This window comes from Anastrepha ludens, chromosome 4 (genome assembly GCF_028408465.1).
Source record: "Anastrepha ludens isolate Willacy chromosome 4, idAnaLude1.1, whole genome shotgun sequence".
In the NCBI taxonomy this organism is placed as follows: domain Eukaryota; kingdom Metazoa; phylum Arthropoda; class Insecta; order Diptera; family Tephritidae; genus Anastrepha; species Anastrepha ludens.
In genome coordinates this window covers 79,433,593-79,453,102 of record NC_071500.1, presented here as the reverse complement: position 1 = coordinate 79,453,102, position 19,510 = coordinate 79,433,593, and the positions used below count along the sequence as shown (strand labels likewise).

At 38.5% G+C, this 19,510-nt stretch overlaps 2 protein-coding genes across 2 annotated transcripts; one reads left to right on the top strand and one right to left on the bottom strand.

The window, feature by feature from the left end:
• The first annotated feature begins 2,592 nt into the window (after window positions 1–2,592).
• LOC128861750 (protein BCAP) lies at window positions 2,593–4,722 on the top strand. Its single transcript, XM_054100127.1, has 6 exons — window positions 2,593–2,901; window positions 2,975–3,088; window positions 3,169–3,307; window positions 3,378–4,000; window positions 4,073–4,255; window positions 4,415–4,722. Exons 1-6 carry the CDS (start codon window positions 2,716–2,718, stop codon window positions 4,667–4,669), a joined length of 1,500 nt encoding a protein of 499 aa, XP_053956102.1. The 5' UTR covers window positions 2,593–2,715; the 3' UTR covers window positions 4,670–4,722.
• On the bottom strand, window positions 4,677–18,887 carry LOC128861751 (uncharacterized). Its single transcript, XM_054100128.1, has 3 exons — window positions 18,456–18,887; window positions 12,845–13,043; window positions 4,677–5,077 (listed from the first exon to the last, which is right to left on the bottom strand). The coding sequence occupies exons 1-3, from the start codon at window positions 18,828–18,830 to the stop codon at window positions 4,773–4,775; spliced, it is 879 nt and encodes a 292-aa protein (XP_053956103.1). The 5' UTR covers window positions 18,831–18,887; the 3' UTR covers window positions 4,677–4,772.
• Window positions 18,888–19,510: the final 623 nt, after the last annotated feature.

The following is a 19,510-nucleotide window of genomic DNA, read 5'->3' as shown; positions in this document are numbered from 1 at the left end:
ATCCACCCCTGTGCCGGTGTTCTTGCAGGTTCTAGTCGATTAAAGTACAAATGATGTCGTTCGGCTCTCTTCTTAAAATGTGATCACACCACCGCCACTTTTTTTTGAGTACTTCCGGTCGCACTGGATTTTAGTTTGTGCTAACCCATAGATTTTGGTTTGATATGGGGTTGGAAGCAAAGTACAAGATTTTTAGTTTTGCAGTAACTTGAACTTCTCATTCGAATTGAAGTTTTTAGTTTTGTTGTATCACAGACAGCTTGGAGAGAGCCAGAAGCCTGTTTTGCTGTATTAATACGGCTAGTTTTATCTTCTTTCCGTAATATCTACAATAAATATATTGATTTTTCAATATATATGAATAGTTTTGTGCATGGACGAGTGCACGAATGGTACAATTCGTAAGTGAATTTTTAAAAATAGCTTGAAGTTTGAACGGAGTTGCATTATAGTCGCACGTATGTGGCTTCCTAAGCGAGAGCTCACTTGGATAGAGAGTCAAATTCGTAAATTGTAATCCCATATATAGGAACAAACAGATGGCAACCCGAATGGAGGGTGACGACCATACGGCGGCATACATCGCGTTAACCGCTTCAATCTGCAGAAGAAATTCACTAGGTGTGTAATGTTTAAACCTGCTCTATCCGCAGCTGTAGCAAAAAAGTGAGAGCCCAGATGTCTGAATTTTAGCCCGGCGAAAGCAGCGCTGCTGAGATGATTCTACCTCATCCTCCAGACAGCTTCTGCAGAAAGGACTTGAGGCAGTCCCAAGTTACATATGGATCTATATATTAATAAAAGTGCGTTAAGATTCCTTAGGTTTTCTGAGGAAAAAGGACGAGTTACCAAATATGCATGCAGAGGTACTCCGCAAGGTGGAGTACTACCGCCGCTATTATGATTACTTGTAGCAAATGAACTGCTCAAGAAATTTGAAGGAGGGGCACCAAAACTAGTGGCATATGCAGATAACATAGCTATAGTAGTTACGGGAAAGTTCCTGGACACCATCAGTAATGTGATGAACAACACTTTTAATACTGTACACCAATGGACATCTCGCGCAGGGCTAGGGATAAATGCGGGCATGGTACTTTTTACCAGGAAGCATAAGGTCCCGGCGTAGAACCTCCGGAAGCTAGGCAACAACGAACTACTTCTCAAAGATCATGCGAGGTACCACGGAGTAATACTGGAGAGCAAATTGCCGTGGAAGCACAAGGTTGAGGAAAGGGTGAAAAAGGCCAGTAATGCGCTGTACGCATGTAAAAGAATGCTAGGCGTTACTTGTGGTCTATCACCCTCACTGATGCATTGGTGCTGCAAGGAAGTAGTTAGACCGATATTTCTGTATGGGGCCTTAGTATGGTGGACTGCGACAAGAAAACTGGCATACTTAATGGCACTGGAAAGGATTCAGCGGCTCGTTGCTCGGCTCGCAACTCCAACAGCGGCGCTGGAAATGATACTCAGTATACCACCTATTGACCTTATGAGGGAAAATCTGGCAGCGAAGGTTGGGAGGTTAGTGAGTGCTGCGAAACGAAATAGTAGATGAGATAGCAAAAAGTGACATACAAAACCAGCTAAATAATGTATATAATGAAATGGGCGACTATATGAAAAATCGAGTGGAAGCTAGGTGCTCTTATCTAACCACATGCAAAACAGCAAAAGTTATGTGTAAAACTAACGACAAAAAACTGACTCAATTCGTATTTACGATCACGCGAAAGGACTGCAGAACTATCATAGGTACGCAGTCGGGCCATAATCTATTGGCTGCACAAGTGTACAAGATAAGGATTGTTAACACGGACAAATGCAGGAAATGCAGAGAGGATGTTGAGGAAAATTTAGAACCCCTTCAGTGCGTTTGTCCAGCATTATTAAAAACGCGTTCAAAATGCCTGGGCGCCCCACTATTTGAGGGTCTGGAGGACGTCTCAAAAGCGGATCTCCCAGTTCTGCTTAGATTCGCCAAAAACGTTGACATCCTGCACGATGTCTACTTTCAGTATTCATAGAGGTCGCCCTCTATCTGGTATCACTAGGGACCTAAAGGTCTATGCGTAGCTTAATGCCAACAATGTTAACCTAACCTAAGTAAACGAACACTCTTTTCCCCTTTTTCCAATCTTTTTAAATGCAATCTTTTATAAGGGAGTATTAGAATTTTAATGTCGCAATTGAGAATACGAATTAGAAACACGACGAATGTTCATACACAATTCCTGTCCAGTAATGATACGTAAAATTAAATAGACGAAAACATTTTTTGCGAAAAAAATGTTACGTGATGTTTGAAGAGCGCAACCAATGCGTGCACAAATGTCGTTCATCAATTGAAAATTAAGATATTAATGAGACAAAACGATGACAGCGACCCGATCTTTCGCGTCATATACGTGGACGAATTCCCCATGTCCCACAATTCCCCAACTTCCTCTACATACTCGTATATAGTTTTCCACCACGGTTAGGATCGATATTATTGAATTTTTTACAGAAAGAGTATACGAGTACACTTCTGATTAATCAGGCAAACAAAGATAACACTTTCACGCACACATACATCAATACCTTTTTGAAAATTTTTCATTGTTCATACAACATTTGTCACAGATTTCGTATAAAAATATTTCTCAATTTTTTAATTATTTCTTACTTATCCAACCTAACGAGTATTTGCAAAAACTATATAAACCTAACATGGAAATTGGTCCAGAAGGCCCCCGGGTAACGGTACTTGATGACAATTACCTGGCTAATATTGAAGCTGAGTTGTCACAACCGCAGGAAGCTCCACCCAAAAAGAAGAAGAAGAAGTTAACCAAAGCTGAAAAGAAAGAGTTAAGATTGAAAAAAGAGATCGAGTTTAAGAAATTACAGTTAACTGTATGTATCGCAGACGGCAGATTTTGAAGGAAATAAATTTATACATGGGTAATAAATGAAACTTTAAATTTAGCAACATTTAAAACGGGAGCTCGAATTATCCAAGCGATCTGCAAGAAGAGGCAAAGAGGATTGGGAAGAAATATGCCAGACGATCAAAATAGAAGAACTAAAAACAGAAGTACTGGTATGTATAGAATTTCAAGTGTCAGAGTAACTCGAAAAAAGCTTCAACTTCAATTCCTTTTCCTTGTTCCTCTTGCCTAGGAGTGGCAGACGAAAGCCCAACGTGTGATGCAACGAAAAGATGAAAAAATTCAAAGTCTTTTGGCAGACATTGACTCCACACAAGAGATGCACAAAAGAAATTTCGAGCGTCATCTACAGGTGCTGGATTTTACCATTAGTAAGCTTAACACACATATACAACCTGAAAGCTGCAAGTATTACTTAAAAATGAACTTTCTCCCAAAAAGTTTGTTACCACACCTTAATTGAAGTTTCTAAGCAACTTTATGAGACAGAGGCACAGCAAGTTATTGAAGATTTCCAGGAAGAACTAAACTCCCGAAAAGAGATCGAAAATGGCTTTCGAAGCAATTGCGAAAATATCATGCATGCCACAAATTTAGTAGTAGAAAATCAAATGCTCACCGACTATGATATATTTGTGGACAAACAAGATAGTAGAGTGAATACTGAGATTGAGAAACGTTTTCAAATACGAGACAGCGTCATCGCAAAAATGAAGGCATTACACAAACAGCTCATTGACTTTATTACCTCACAGATGAATACCTCGTTGGATCCAAAAAAGTATGAGCACATACATATGCTAATGGAGCGGCAGCGTAATTTCGTCATCGAATCGAGGAAACTAAATGACGTAGAATTGCATCTGACGCGCACATTTAGCGACCTGCAACGCGATTTGTTGCACAGTGAAATTGAGGCGCAGCGACGACTCACCGACTTACGACTAGAGCAGGAATATTTTATGCAGGTGCGCAAGGGAATCGAACGAAGCATCCAACGCGATAGGCGCGCAACATTCGAGAAGTTGCAAACTGTGTCTGGCGAATGCTATGGCATGCTGAAGGTTTGTGAAGCAGTGGTTATGTTGCAATAGCCACTAATTTGTTATTTCTCTAATTATTTTGTTAATGCATAGGACTACCAGAAGCTTTTGAAGTATGGCGAGTTGCTGCTTTCGCTCACTGCCAATTGCCGTAAATTACAAACAGAATCAGAAAAAGTTGTAGCACCCACGGATGAGAAGAGAATCTCCGAGGAGCAAATGGCATTCCAGTTGCAAGCGCTGAATTTAGAATCGCATGTGGACATGACCGAAGAGGTAGATATAAAGTAGTACTTGTCTTGTTCGAAAAACAATTAGTCTGTTGACGTAAAGAATTAATTTTTATAATTTTACCATTTTCACTAGTGTGATTACTAGATTCCAAAATAAAAAGGAACACAAAGCTTATCAATATATTTTCTATATATTTCGTAGGAACTTTTAAGGCAAATGGAGCTCATGCACAATTTTTGGCATCGTCAGGCGCTTGCCACCACCGAAAATCTTGTTCTAACCAAAGAAAAGCGTGAATTACTAGAAGAAAATAAAAAATATATAGATTTTATAAAGCTAATGAGCAAACGGGAAAATATTGAAGATATGTTGAAAGCCTTGACTGTGACTCCTTTATTACCTGGAACCCCGGATAAGTGTTTGCATGCATATGTCTCACATAGAATACTTAAATAGACAATTTCGTTCTTTATTTTCGAAAAATATATTAGTAATTTTGGAAACTCTCAGCCTAATGCATTTCTTTATGTATTGGAAAATAATATTAGTATTGCATTGATTATGACTTAGGACTATAGTTCAGTACATCGAATGTTAGGATTTTGTAGAATGACACCGACCAGTCCTTGTCTCGCACATTGTTCGATGGATTGTCCGTGGGAGGTGTGTAGTCGCGGCGAAAGCGCATAAAAATCTCAGCAAAAACAATGCGATGTGGCACTGCCATAACTTCCATGGGTGTGCGCATATCCGTGTCAAGTTTACGCAACACTTCGTTAATTTCCACCAACTCCTCTGTAGATTCAAAGTCCTTGGTGTTTCGCAGGCCAACAAATAGCATATCAATGAAACAATAACGGCGTCCTAAAGTGAGAAAGGAAAAATAATATAGAAATCAATCATATAAATGAATTACAGTGTAAGTGAATTTTGACAAAATGCTGATCTGAACTGTTTCACAACGAGAGATTTTAATTTGGCAGCGAAGGGCGTGCCAGAGCAAGGGCAATGCCATCAGAATAGTTCGAGCGTTAAAATAAGTTAATATAATAAGTTAATCAGGTATGAAACACCAAATGATAGAAAACAGTTTTTTCTAATAGAGGTCGCTCTTCGCAAAGCAATGGCAGCCTCCGCATGCATTTCTGTCATGAAAAACTTCATAAAAAAACATCTGCTAACCTGAGTATACAACTGTAGGTCTCTCCACTCGATGAAAAATATCAAGACGCACAAAATTAACATGAGGCCAAACATCTAACAAAAAGAAGAAGCACCTTAAATATAAGTATTTATAATATATATATTTCGGGTCGATTTGTGGGGAGGCAAAAAAATCGCCCATTGCTCTGTGAAAATCATATTCTAGGGATCAAAATAAGAAACTTTGCCGAAGGAAGCATACCTCTAAAACGAATTCTGATGTCCCCCAATTTAGGTGGAACTTTTGAGTCTCTTTTCTCATGTAAAGGCCAAAAAATGTGATATTTTGAAATGATTGTATGGGGAACCCCCCAGGGGAGTTCCAGGGGGTGTGCCACTGGCATGGGTGGATCGGCCGTCCAAAGTTAGTTGGGTCGGTCATACATTTGGACTCGATTGGAGCACTCTAAATGGGTCAAAGTGAGATTTTTCGTTCGACCCAAATTGGGGGACATCAGAATTCGTTTTAGAGGTATGATTCCTTCGGCAAAGTTTCTTATTTTGATCCCTAGAATATGATTTTCACAGAGCAATGGGCGATTTTTTTGCCTCCCCACAAATCGACCCGGCCTAGTATAAATATTAATCGCCTCTCAATCAATTTTTAATGCCGAGGCAAAATTGCTTTCTGTGCATTAAATATATGCCATAACACGAAGCCAAAACAAATTAGCTGTATAGATAGCAATCGGTATTCGAAGCGGTGAAAATAATGCCATTCAGCCATAGTACGCATAAAAGATAAACTAATCGCAAATATTACAAAACCAATCTTATGTGGATTCCTGGATAATCAAATGGTCAAGGAGATGAGGACGCCGATCGAACAACCTCTGACTGATTCAACTACAATCACTGTTAGAAGCAAATAAACCCCAATGGAATTCATCTAAGGCTACCTTCAACAACCACAATGATACAAAATCAAATATATACAAGGATTCAGCTTAGTCATACTAGGCCTTTTTGCATCATAAAACGAGGACTGCAGCCAATCTGTCGTTTTTGTATTATCTCCCCACTAAACGTCACCCACTTCCTTGTGCCCCAGTCTTACACAAACATACTCTGCCATCTTTCAAAATTCATCCCCACTCTCTATTCTGAGCAAACCTAGTGACTATCATATCAATATTGTTAACATGTTATAAACAGAATTAATCTTAAGTATTGTAGCTAAACTTACTTATGTACATATATTAAATATCAAATAATATTAACACATAATCAACTCGAAACAGTTTGTATTGTAAGCTCGAAAACCAATAGCCTTATTGCTAAATATTAATCATAATAAAGGACGGTCTGAATCTTATTGATGGTTTTTAGTTTTTTCTATCCTCTTCATTATATACTCTAAATCCTGTTTTTGGAGTTTTCAGACAATTCCTGGAGCTTTTTGAAAATTAAAATGCCAACAAAATGATTTAGTGCCTTGTGCCCTTTTAAGTGCTTTTTCTGAACTCAAATGCAGAAGTTAAGCTCGTTGAATACTTTTAAGAACAAAGTTCGTAGCCAATCTCTCAGGAAATGCTCCACATATTGTTTGTCGACGAGCTACACAGAAAAGCTGGTTCAAAGCATGAAGAAGATGCCAGGCAATACTCGACAACGATGAAGACTACACGGCTCATTGAGTAATTGCGGCTCGTAGTTTTGTATTGGTGAGCAACTAAGTTCCTGCTGTTTGTCAATAGTCAATAGATGCCGTCAGTGGTGTGTGCTACTCGATTCTAACATAACCTAAACGTCATAAACCAAGCTTAGACATATGGTAAACAAACTGCTTCGACACATTAGTGATTTTGTTTTGGTATCATACACTTTTGGTTTTGTGAAAATATCTCATTTTGTGCCGAATTATCGTCATTTGCGGGAAGTGTTGATTTTCCTCTTTCATTCGAAAAAAACGGCGGCTGAAGCACATTGAGGGCGACAAAAAGTTTATGGAGATGCTGCTTAAAGTAAAACAAGAATCCGAGATTGGTTGCGTCGCTTCAAAGATGGTGATTTTAATGTTAACGACCGTCCGCGTGAAGGAAGGCCAAAAACCTTCGAAGATTCTGAATTGAAGGCATTGCTCAATTAGGATCTGTGTCAAACGCAAGTAGAGCTTGGTTCAGTATAAGTCGTTACCCGCCAATCCATTTCCAAGCGATTGCATGCTTTGGGAATGATTCAGAAACAGGGGACTTGGGTTCCTTATGAATTAAAACCAAGGGATGTTGAACATCGTTTTTTCGCCTGTGAACAACTGCTCTAGCGGCAAGAAAGGAAAGGTTTTCTTAATCGTATCGTGACGGATGATGAAAAATGGACTCATTACAGCAATTTAAAGAAAAGAAAGTCATGAGGACGGCCCAGTCATGCTTCTACGTCGTCGCCTCGGCTGAATATTCACTCTGCGAAGGTTATGCTATGTATTTGGTGGGACCAAGTTGGTGTTATTTATTATGAACTATTAAAACCAAGCGAAACCATCACTGGAGATCTGTATCGACGACTTCAATTGATGCGATTGAGCCGAGCACTGCGCTAGAAACGGTCTAAATACGCGGAGAGGCATGCAAAAATGATTCTACAGCATGACAACGCTCGGCCTCCCGTTGCCAAACCCGTTAAAACCTACCTGGAAACACTGAAATGAGAAATCTTACCCCACCCGCCACAATCTCCAGATATTGCGTCGTTTGATTATCACCTGTTCCGATCGATGGCACATGGTCTAGCTGACCAGCAGTTCCATTCATATGAAGACATCAAAAAACGGCTTGACCCGTGGATAGCCTCAAAAATGAACAGTTTTACCGCGACGGTATACGAGATCTACCAGAAAGATGGGCAAAAGTAGTAGCCAGCGATAGGCAATACTTTTAATGATTCACTTGTAACCAAATTTTCAAAATAAAGTAGTTTTTTCATAATAAAAACAGTATTCATTATCTTAAAATAAATTGCATATTAATATTCATGCTTAAATGAATATACAGACATGTTTTTAAAACAAAACAAAAAATGGCGGCTCTACAACTGCTCAAACGTGGCTTCTTTAATTTGCGCCGTGAAATGTACAGCCTCTTGTTATCAACTGAAATCAGCCACACAAATTTTTTTTATTAAAATAAGCTATTCCGCTTTGCACTTATCAGTTTTTAACGAAAAAGAAAGAAAAATACAGAATTTTTCACATTTTTTTTTACAAACAAATTAATCGAAACAATATTTTTAGGGATAATTAATGCAATATTTAAGTTGCATGCAAAGTCCAATACGTTTAAGAATATCGCTGTAAAATTTTAAGTTGATATCTTGATTACTTTTTGAGTTATATTTGAAAGGGCGGAAAACATTGAAAAGATATTCTTTAGATTCTAAATGAAATTTTATAGCAAAAAAAAAGATCAAACATTTTAAAGTGCTGGAGGAGCGGTCCCCCCTAAGAAGAAAGTGGAAAAATAAAATCCCTTTTTGTAAAAATAGTAGCTAACAAGCGCTTTTTACTTAAATGGAAACAAACTGCGAACGGTAAATATATACACCTATATATTATATATAAAAGAAAGTCATGTTAGTTACACTATTTATAACTCGAGAACGGCTGAACCGATTTGCTGAAAATTGGTGGAGAGGTAGCTTAGAACCAGGAGACGGACATAGGATACTTTTTATCCCATTCGAACGCATTTCCGTGAAGTCACTATAAAATGTGGTATAACAAAAACGCATCTGATATCGAATAACAAAACGCAAATGGCAGCTAAACGTAATTTTGTCTATGGCTAAGTAGAAAATTAGATAATATAAATTTTGTCAGAAATATATAATCGCAGTAATTTGTATTCTCATTGAATCATGATTATCAATGCCGCGACCAAGACGATCGAATATTTCCCGACAAAGTCGTAATGCAAAAAGGATACGAAACATTGCGAATGAAACGACTGAAGAAGCGCAAGGTATTGCCCGTGAAGAGCGCCGCGTTAGTATGGCTCGACTTCGTGCTTCTCAATCACAAGAGCAAAGCGAGGCAGCCCGTGAAACGGCTGGGTTGGTAATGCGAAATTGTCGAGCGAATAACAGAGATCATTTTCGACACACAAGAAGAGAATTATCAAGTACTGATTTGAATCGAGCAGCGTTTCGATATGATTGCAGTACTGCTTGCATCCTAGCGTTTGCATTGGGCCAATGAACGTTGTTTGCGAGTGTTGTGGCGCATTGAAGTTTTCCGGAGAGACGCCCGGATTGTGCTGCCTTAGTGGAAGAGAGAAATTGCCATTATTGACTTTTTTGGAGGCGCAATGATTTTACTGTATGGCGACTTCCGCCAAACACTGCCAGTAATTCCAAGATCAACGGCTGCTGGCAAAATAAACGCTTGCCTCAAATCATCGAATCTATGGCGCTATGTGAAGAAACTTCAGCTGATAACAAACATGACAGTTGCATTACTTAATGACACATCTACTGAAGATTTCTCTGAGCAATTACTGACTATCGGTAATGGTCGAGTACCTGTCGACGAATCGAGCGGATTGATTTCATTTCCTCAGAAGGTCTGTAACTTTGTCTCATCGAAAGACGAACTTATCAATAAAGTATTCCCAAACATCATTAATAACTACAAAAATAATGAATGGTTGAGTGAGCGAGCAATTTTAGCGGCTAAGAATAAAGATGTAGATGACCTAAACTACATAATTCAAAATGATATCATTGGAACACTGCATTCATTTAAATCCATTGACTGTGTAGCAAATGAAGATGAAGCCAATTGAATTTCCTTGGATGTGCCTGGCTTACCACCGCACAATTTACGCCTAAAAGTTGGCTCCGTAGTAATCATGCTTCGAAACATAAGCCCACCAAAACTTTGCAACGGTATGCGTTTGGTGGTAAATAAATTGATGAACAATGTGATTTATGCGACGATACTCAAAGGAAAATTCGAAGGGGAAGAAGTTCTCATTCTGAGGATCCCGATGATCCCAACCGATCTTCCGTTAGAGTTTAAAAGACTTCAATTTCCGATCCGTCTTGCATTCGCATGGTCATGCCATGAACAAATCACAAGGCCAATCCTTGAAAGTTTATGGTCTGAATCTAGAAAATCAATGTTTCTCACATGGTCAACTATATGTGGCATGTTAACGAGTCGGAAAACCATTTGCGTTGTTTGTTCTTGCACCTGATAATAAAACAAAAACTGTCGTGTATCAGAAGGTGCTTAACTGAAGAGTGCAATCTATTAAAGCTTCATTGAAATACTTGATTAATAAAAAAATCAACTTAAGGGGGTATTCTAGTCTAGAAATTTGAAAAAATCGAAAAAATTTTTTTTTTCAAAATTTGATAGTTTAACTATTCAAAAATATCTCCCTAAAAGGATTTTTCAAAATTCGAATTATTTTCGAAGCTACAACTATTTTAGTGACGCGACAGCTGGACTAGTTTGGGCGGTCGGCGAACTTTAAACGTGTTTTTCTCGAAACTACTTCTTTCGATACAGTCGGCACGATATCTCAAGTTCTAATCAACCGATTTGCGTGAAATTTGTCATGAATATTCCTTAAATATATCTCTATCGTATGAAGCTCGAAAAACTGGAAATTTCAATTTTTTAATATGTGTAAACAATTCGAGAAAACTTAAAAATAAGAGAAAAATCGACCTCAATTTTTTGAGTAGCCGCCATTTTATGGTTCATACGACAATGACATTCATATTAATTAAAACTTTGTATTTTTTTTTTTCAGATGACCACAAGAGTAGAAATCGTGACGACGGGGACAGTGCCTTTTTTTCCCCCCTTCCACTTCAAAGACGCATAACTCCATGAAAATTCATTTTTTTTTTTTTCAAATTTATTTTGTGTGCTCCTAATATATGAATAAATAAATGATAAAAAAATGTATCGTAAAAATAGCAATAGCTTTTTTATTATTCATCGTCAAAAAATGATCGAAATTCGGGCCTCTAGACTAGAATACCCCCTTAATAAAATCAAAAATCTGTTTTTTTATTGCCTCTAGGGCGGAACAAAGTTCGCCGGGTCAGCTAGTACAACATTTATATAAACATATACACATACATACATATGTATATGTATGTATAACCATGAAATATGAAGTTGAATGTAAATAACATATTTTAATGTGAGGCTTGTGGAAAATCAGTGCTCAGGATGCGTAGTTGTCAACTTATTGCTTTTCGAAAATTAGAATGCAAAAAAACACAAGCCACTTGGTTTCATCAGTTGTACGTTACCATGGGTAGCAAAACATGTGGTATTGCGCACTGTGATTAATTACATATTGCTAAACGCACCAAATGCATATGTTTCGGATGGTCAAAAAGTCCACTTCTCGCACCCATTGCCCGAATGACTCTACGATGTTCTGACATGAGCAGTATGCCTGGATGTATTTCATATCATAATAGTTCTGGATATACAGATACGAACTCTTGAGCGAGTTGTTGTTCGTAAGCACACCATTTTGAGAATGAAATATTCTCTTTCAAATTTTACTTTTTATCCACTTTTACTCAAAATCTCTAGACTTCGCATCGGAGTGTCTTGCTACGGGAGCCGATTTGTTAAGAGCGAACGAGAAAGCTGCTGACTGGGCAAACCTTTTACTTTTGAATCATAATACATTACAAGTTTTTTTTTCTACTTCGCTTAAACACAAATTGTTATGAAAAAAAATATTCTATTTATGATTAGCATAACTTTTTTTTCCAATTTTCAGTGCGTTTTGAAACACAAAAGTTGCAACACTGCCAGCATTTTTATTTTCCTACCACTTATTATCTTAATTTTCGCTCATCTTTGCTGAAAGATGGAAACGACTATGACTGACTTTGAGAAAATGTTACGAGTCTGTCCAAAACTCTCGTAAACATCCGGTGTAATTTACGTGGGCACCTGCCGACATTGGCCTTACCCTAAGGTGCTCAAAAGGACAGGGGATCAAATCACAGCGTTGATTAGCGCCCCAAAACGCTAAAAGCATGTACGGTGCCAATTGGTATTGTGGAATGGACACACTAGCTTGGTGTGGCTCGAAACCTATCTAAACTTCTGTCGCTCTTTGGGTACGGCATCCGGTTGCAATGAAACTCCACATCGAGCCAAAAAGGCTTTACCCGCGTTTGGGTGTTAGATTACAACAACCACGATACTCCCCGAGGGGCCGTCCTCATCAACAGGTCGTAGTAAACTCCAAGAACTTCTGTTCCCCGTGGCACCAGAATTAAGTCAGATTTCAGCCAGATGTCGTAGCCAAGACTACCACCAGTTGAGCTTCCATACAGCTCTGGGCTGGTGGCCATACCCCAAACCCCCAACAAACTCTGGTGAAAGCAAAAATTCGTCAAAATTGCCAACAACAGATTTTTTTTTTTTTTTTTGTTTTTTGTTTTTACCGAAATTTTTTCGTATCGACACCTTCATTGGTATCGCTCTGCGTAAGTGCTCCATTTCGAATCTCACCAATTTCAGCCGTGTGTCATTTCTGGAGAGCAGCATATCACGTGTAATTTGTTGAAAACCAACAGGTGTCGTAAATTTGTTAATTTTTTCTGCATTCTGAGTGCGTATAATATCCGTGATCACAATGGCAGCCTAAAGAGCAGACAGAAAGAAAATTTATTAGGAACTTAAGATACTCTGGTGAGAACATTTTACATTTTTTATGTAATATCGCGAAGTTTAATAGATAATTATTTGCTATTGTTCAAATATTTATTCGCATCGAAAACCGTGAAGCTCTCTAAAATATTTATATAGGAAACTTTTTAAAAATACACTTTTTCAAAAATGGACCAATCGGAAATTCTCCTATTTACGAGTTCGAGCATGGAACTATGCCATTGAAGACAGGGGGAAACATTAAGTGTCTTAGTGTATTTTGCTGATTGATTTGCCAAATTTTATTCGGGTAATATTAGACTTCTCATATGAAACACGTTGTAACCCGAAATTAAAAATCAATAATAACGAACAATTGCCGAACAAAAAAATTAAAAATAGTACTAACTAACTCTTTTATTTTCAGAGTCTGAAATGCTAAATTAATGACTTAATAAAATTTAGTTAAAATTTTCAAATTATAATACCCAATACAATACTCGTACAACTGCATCCGAGTATAAAAGTTGCAGTTGAGCTGTGAAGTATAGGCGTTGAGGTGAACTGGCTTGAATGCCTTGCCATTGTGAGTGAGCGTGCGTGTGTGTGTGTGTGTGTAAACTCACCTCTTTGGTTTGTGTAATGACTAACGATGGTGACTCATAACTGGAGATATGTGGGATGTAAACTAGGGCAACAACCAGTGTTGGAGACTCTCTGTCACAGGGTGTTAACTATTATGAAACGTTGCTTGCGGAATGATATCAACTTAGTTAATTATAAAACAGTTTAACCATACTTTATTAAACATTTAGGTATACCGGAGAAGGCGCAATGTTTTCGCTATCCGTGGGAAAGTCGACAGAGTCAGAATAACTTGTGTCAGTATTATACATTTTCGGATCATGGGCGTACAAAAGCAAGGAGGAGGAGGAGGAGGTAAAATAGATATTACATACAGGCGTACGAGCAATTAAAATTTTGACGTTGCCTTCGCGAAAAACTGTGAAAACCCGACATGAACAAATTGTGTGATGGAGGAAGAAAGATAAGCAAAATCGCTATTTAATTTATTTTGTATCAGGATTCTTATCAGGTTGTTGGCATCTAAGCCAGACAGCTGTTCCAGACTCTCGAACAACGGTTTACCCAGGGTTAACATTCTGTCTTTCCATAGGGCAGGGTTTTCGCAGAGGAAATGGAAGATTGTTTCCTTTTTCTCCAGTTGTTTACAACTGTGACAGTATGTGTTGTGAGGGATGCCCATTTCGGCTGCTTGTTCTCCCACAGACCAAAAGCCAGTTATGACTGCCGTTCGTCTCCAGGCGTCCCGTCTTTTCATGTTCACGATTGCTTAAGGTTGGAGGTGGGCCATAACGTTCTGCTAATTTTGCATTTCGTCTGGTCTCTCCATCTACAATCTGCGATTCGAAGGTATTTTAGGGAAATTGTATTCTTGACTGCACCTAATGGTGGGAATACCGATTCTGCAAGAGCGTTATTCATGGCAGATCCCCTTCTTGCCAGTTCATCTGCTTTTTCATTACCTTCGATGCTCCTATGTCCCGGGACCCAGACAAAGGTAACCTTATGGTTTTCGCTCAAGGTGGTGAGGCTATTCCTGCTTTGCTCCACCACATTAGAGGTTGTTGTAGCTGAACCCAGTGCCTGGATTGCAGCTTGGCTATCCGAAAGAATAGCGATTAGTAGCCTACAAGTTTCCCCAATTGCCAGTACTTGAGTCTGAAAGACACTGCAAGCATTAGGGAGACTCACAGATCTTTCAATTTTAAGTCTATGAGAATATATACCAGCTCCAACACCACAATCCATTTTACTGCCATCTGTACAGAATGTAGTGTCGAACTTGTTTAGTGAGAATCCCTTATTCCATTCTTTCCGAGATGGAAAGAGATTGACAAAATTTCTGCTGATCGTCACCGTTGGGACGATGTAGTCAGTCTTCTTCGAGGTATACTGAGTTTGTCGCAGTAATAGACTAGCATGGCCATGAGCTTTTTCCTTCCAGCGACCCGCTTCATTTAACCTAAATGCATTCATTGTTGCCATCTTCTTGATATGTAGTTCTACCGGAATAACGTGTGTCAGCGCGTTCAGGGCCTCCCTAGGACATGGTCTGATTGCACCGACTGTTATTGCACAGGTTGATCTTTGTATTCTGCTAAGTAATTTGATGTTGTATTCTCTCTCTAGAGCTTTCCACCAAACTACCGAGCCATACGTTAAAATTGGTCGTATAACCGCCTTATACAACCATAATGTGTACTTGGGTTGAGAACCCCATCTTCTTCCCAGCATACGTTTACAGGCATATAAAGCGATTTCTGCTTTCTTTACCCGTTCTTCAATGTTTAATTTCCAGCTAAGTTTGGAGTCCAGAATTACCCCTAAGTACTTTGCACTGGGTGAAAGTGAGAGGGTTTGTACGTTAATGTTTGGTAGAGTAAAAATTGGTACCTTATATCTGGTCGTAAATAGAATGCTACAAAACGCCCAAGAGTTAAGCTCGCTTAGTGGCCTTTGAATGATCCCACTGATCGTATTAGGACACAGTCCTGATGCCATTAACACCACATAATCAGCGTACGCGACCACTTTTACCCCTCCTCCATTAAGTTTTGTTAAGATTTTACTAATAACACATAATCAGAGGAGTGGAGATAATACTCCCCCCTGTGGAGTGCCCCTGTGGACTTTTTTGTTATGTGGATATTGCCCATATTAGCTCTAAATATCCTGGTTTCCAGGATTAACGCCCGTTGGATAGCATCAGTGCTAACGTTATTAAATGCGCCTTCTATGTCAAGAAAAGCTGCCATGGTGTACTGTTTGCTTGCTAGAGACACCTCCATTGTTCGGATTACCTCGTGAAGCGCTGTCTGCGTCGATTTGCCTTTGAGGTAAGCATGTTGTGCAATTGATTTACTGGAGCTCTCCAGCGAGCTTCTAATGCGTATGTCTAAAAGCCGTTGAAATGTTTTTAGTACGAAGGACGACAGACTAATTGGCCTAAAGTCCTTCGCTGTTTCATGCCCCCTTCTGCCTACCTTAGGTATGAAGATGATTCTAACAGGTGTCCAGCTATTTGGAATACAACCTAGGCTTAGACACTTTGAAAATTTCCATTAGCCATGGCAGAATGTTATCAAGAGTTTCCTGTAACATCTTGGGAAAAATCCCGTCAGGGCCTGGCCACTGTTTCTGATATAAACTTAGCCCATCGGGCTAGATCGCAGTTCGGCGACTTAAAATCGCGTCATCCAATAAATTTAAGACTTTGTCAAAAAACTGGTCGCGTGCAGAGATTTTCAACTTAAACCAATTGTGAGCAGAAGGCCGCTTCAGTTGACGAAGAGGTCATGATGTAAACAAAATTTAAATGCTTTAACCCGTTAAATTTTCAAATTATTTAAAGAAGCTAATCACATCTTAATCTTCATCTGGTAGAACAGAAAAGTCGAGAAATCTCTAACCGCGGATACTCGCACGAGGTTAACCAACAAGTCCATGTAAGTGAAGAGATGGAATATAGACTGGAAGACTAAACACCCAGGACTTAATTGTAAGGAGTTATAGGAAATCGTTTGCCCATAGACAAGGAACGCTACGCTACCGAAACTACTTAGAAATATGCACATACAGTACATGTGTTGTGATCCATACGTACACACATACAGGATGTGCGGTGGCACAATTAAAAGCGGAATTAAAAATAATTACTAATGATAAAGTTTATATCAATAACTATGACAAAGAATACAAGTGGGAACTCTATTTTTATTTGTTTAACGATTTGCTCTCAATGTTTACCGTTACATCCGATATGCCCTTGGAATCTGGCCTCCGTTTTCAGTGCCACCCGCTGGAGAGGTGATGCCGGGATGTCATTAACCTCGAGAACGAGATTTTCTTTTAGTACTAAGATGGCTGCTGGATTTGTTTCATCGACTTTACTTTTAAGGTACTCCCACAGAAAAAAGTCCATCGTGGTAAGATCGGGAGAGCTGGGTAACCAGAGTATGCCACCGAAAGGGCTAATCAGTTTGTTAGGGAAGAAATCACCCAGTATCGCCATGGTCCCTCTGGCCGTATTCGGCGTAACGTTATTTTGCTGGAACCATGGGAGTGTGATAAAGAAACGATGTTCTCTTATTATTGGCAGGAAATAATCGTTCAGAATGCGTACAGAAATTGCTTTCTCTCGACAATTTTCAAAAAAAAAAATATGGTTTAATCATTTCAATGCTTGCCAATGCACACCAAACTGTCACTTTGGGACTGTGAAGTGGCTGTTCATGTTTTAGTAGTGGGTACTGTCATTTAGGTAACCAATAACGCCAATCCATTTGAGCGAAAATGCGCTTCCTCACTTCAAAAGATAGTGTTTACCGTACGAAATGGCTGGGACATTATCTCGCAGAAACTTTTACGCAAATCGTATTCGTGCATGATTTGAATTGTGCATAATCCGTTCTAAGATTCTTTCCCAATATTTCATATTCATATTCCGTTTTTGGAAGTTCCAGGGCAATCGCTCTCTTGCGCATGGACTGACGCTGATTATCGTTAAACTTAAAGCGTCGACTTCACTATTTTCATTTGCCCTCGATGCCCGGCTGGGCCCGGCCGTGGGATGTTTGCCAGCGAACTGGTTGCTCGAAATCTGCCCACTTACGAACGAATCAAATCTTTACCTAAAACATCAGTTAAACGTCGAATATTGTAACGTGAACGAAATTTACGACGAATAGTTGCACACAAATCATTGGCCTTGAATAACGCTTCGGTTGTGAACGCAGGTTTTTCACCCGTCGCCTGCGACACCTTCACTAAATAACCCCCCCCCCGAACTCCGCTCAGCCGTTTGGGAGACTTTAAACTTAAAACTAAATTCTGCAACTGGACACCCGGTATTACTTCTGTTCAGCCAAAGACTACGACTTCAGTAACATTTAGAGTTTTTTTTTTTGGCAAATCTGTATGCAATTACGGTGATATTTACACTAAACCTACCATGGACGGGTCAAATGACCCATTTTAAACTTTTTGTCAAAAGTTTTTAGAAATAGCATTATTAAATCGTCCTTTGCTTTCACGACTTTTATTAAAAAATACATCGAATGTATTTTTCAAGATTTACTCTTCTCTTGCTAATTGTTTTACCGAGAAATATATGTGATCTTAATAATATATATAATATTTTAAAGACGGGTCATTTGACCCACTTTGGTAGGAATAGGAATACGTAAAATACCGGTAGGTTTAGTGTTAAGCGTGGTTGCCACAACAATCCATTGCTTGTGTATTATAATTTAATTATTATTATTTCAAAATATTCAAAGCAGTTAATGTATTAGTACTTAAACGGCTTAAAGTATTTATTACCTGCTTTGATCCGTGAAGGAATTCCTGTTCTTTAAACTGGCGATCCCAAAGCAGACGTAATTTCCACAAATTGAATTTCGTCAAAAAATATTTCCAGGGATTATGCAAATATACTAACTTCGGTATAGTTTTGCGCTCTTCATTGTTGCGTTTCATATTATTTTGCCAATTGTTGGAGTTTGATCTGTTCTTGCCTTGAATGGTAGAGGGCCTGACAAAAGCCAATACATTTTTGCGTCGATGTTGATGGACAGAAATACAAGCGTGAAATGAACGCCAAGATGGGCGATGCAAGTTGGTTGAAAATTGGAAGTTAGGACCAGTATGAGAGGCTAACAAAGTACAATTAAAAATCACTAATAATTTTGTTGACATTTTTTAGAACTTTTTCTATTTGACTTAAAACAAACATTTTAGTCAAAAATTTTTATTTTTTTCATTAAAACATAGGCAAATTAGGTAGGAAAGCAATAATGAACAATGTGTGTGAAACAGGGTTACGAAGAAATATTTATGGATGCCATGATATTTATACAAAAAAGGAATGGAACCCTCATACAAGAAAACGGTAATTTCGCTACTATTATTATTATTTGTTATGAAGTAAATTTTTGTTAATTCAATGGCATACCTCCGGGTGTATTTCTGCCATGAAAAAGCTCTTAATAAAAAAATATGAATAATAAGTCAATATAAATTGTTTGGCCCGAAAGCTTCAAGAGGCTAGCCGAATTTAAAGAGGTAAAATAGAATCTTGTTCTATTGGGTAGTCGAAAAAGTCTTTTCGCATTTTGTCAATAGATGTCGTTGGAGTCATCTGTCTCCAGTGCTACCAATCACATTGTTTCATATCATATGGTGTTAGAAAGGTGACATTTTAAGCTTCATTTAACCAAAAAAAAAATTAAATTCGGTGAAGTTGAAAAAAAGTTATAGCTGTTCAAAAATGAGTGTAAATAATAATGAAGAAATTCGCTGTATTTTGAAATTTTTGTATAAAAAAGCGAAGAATGCCACGCAAGCCACCAATGAAATTTGTGAAGTTTACGGAGACG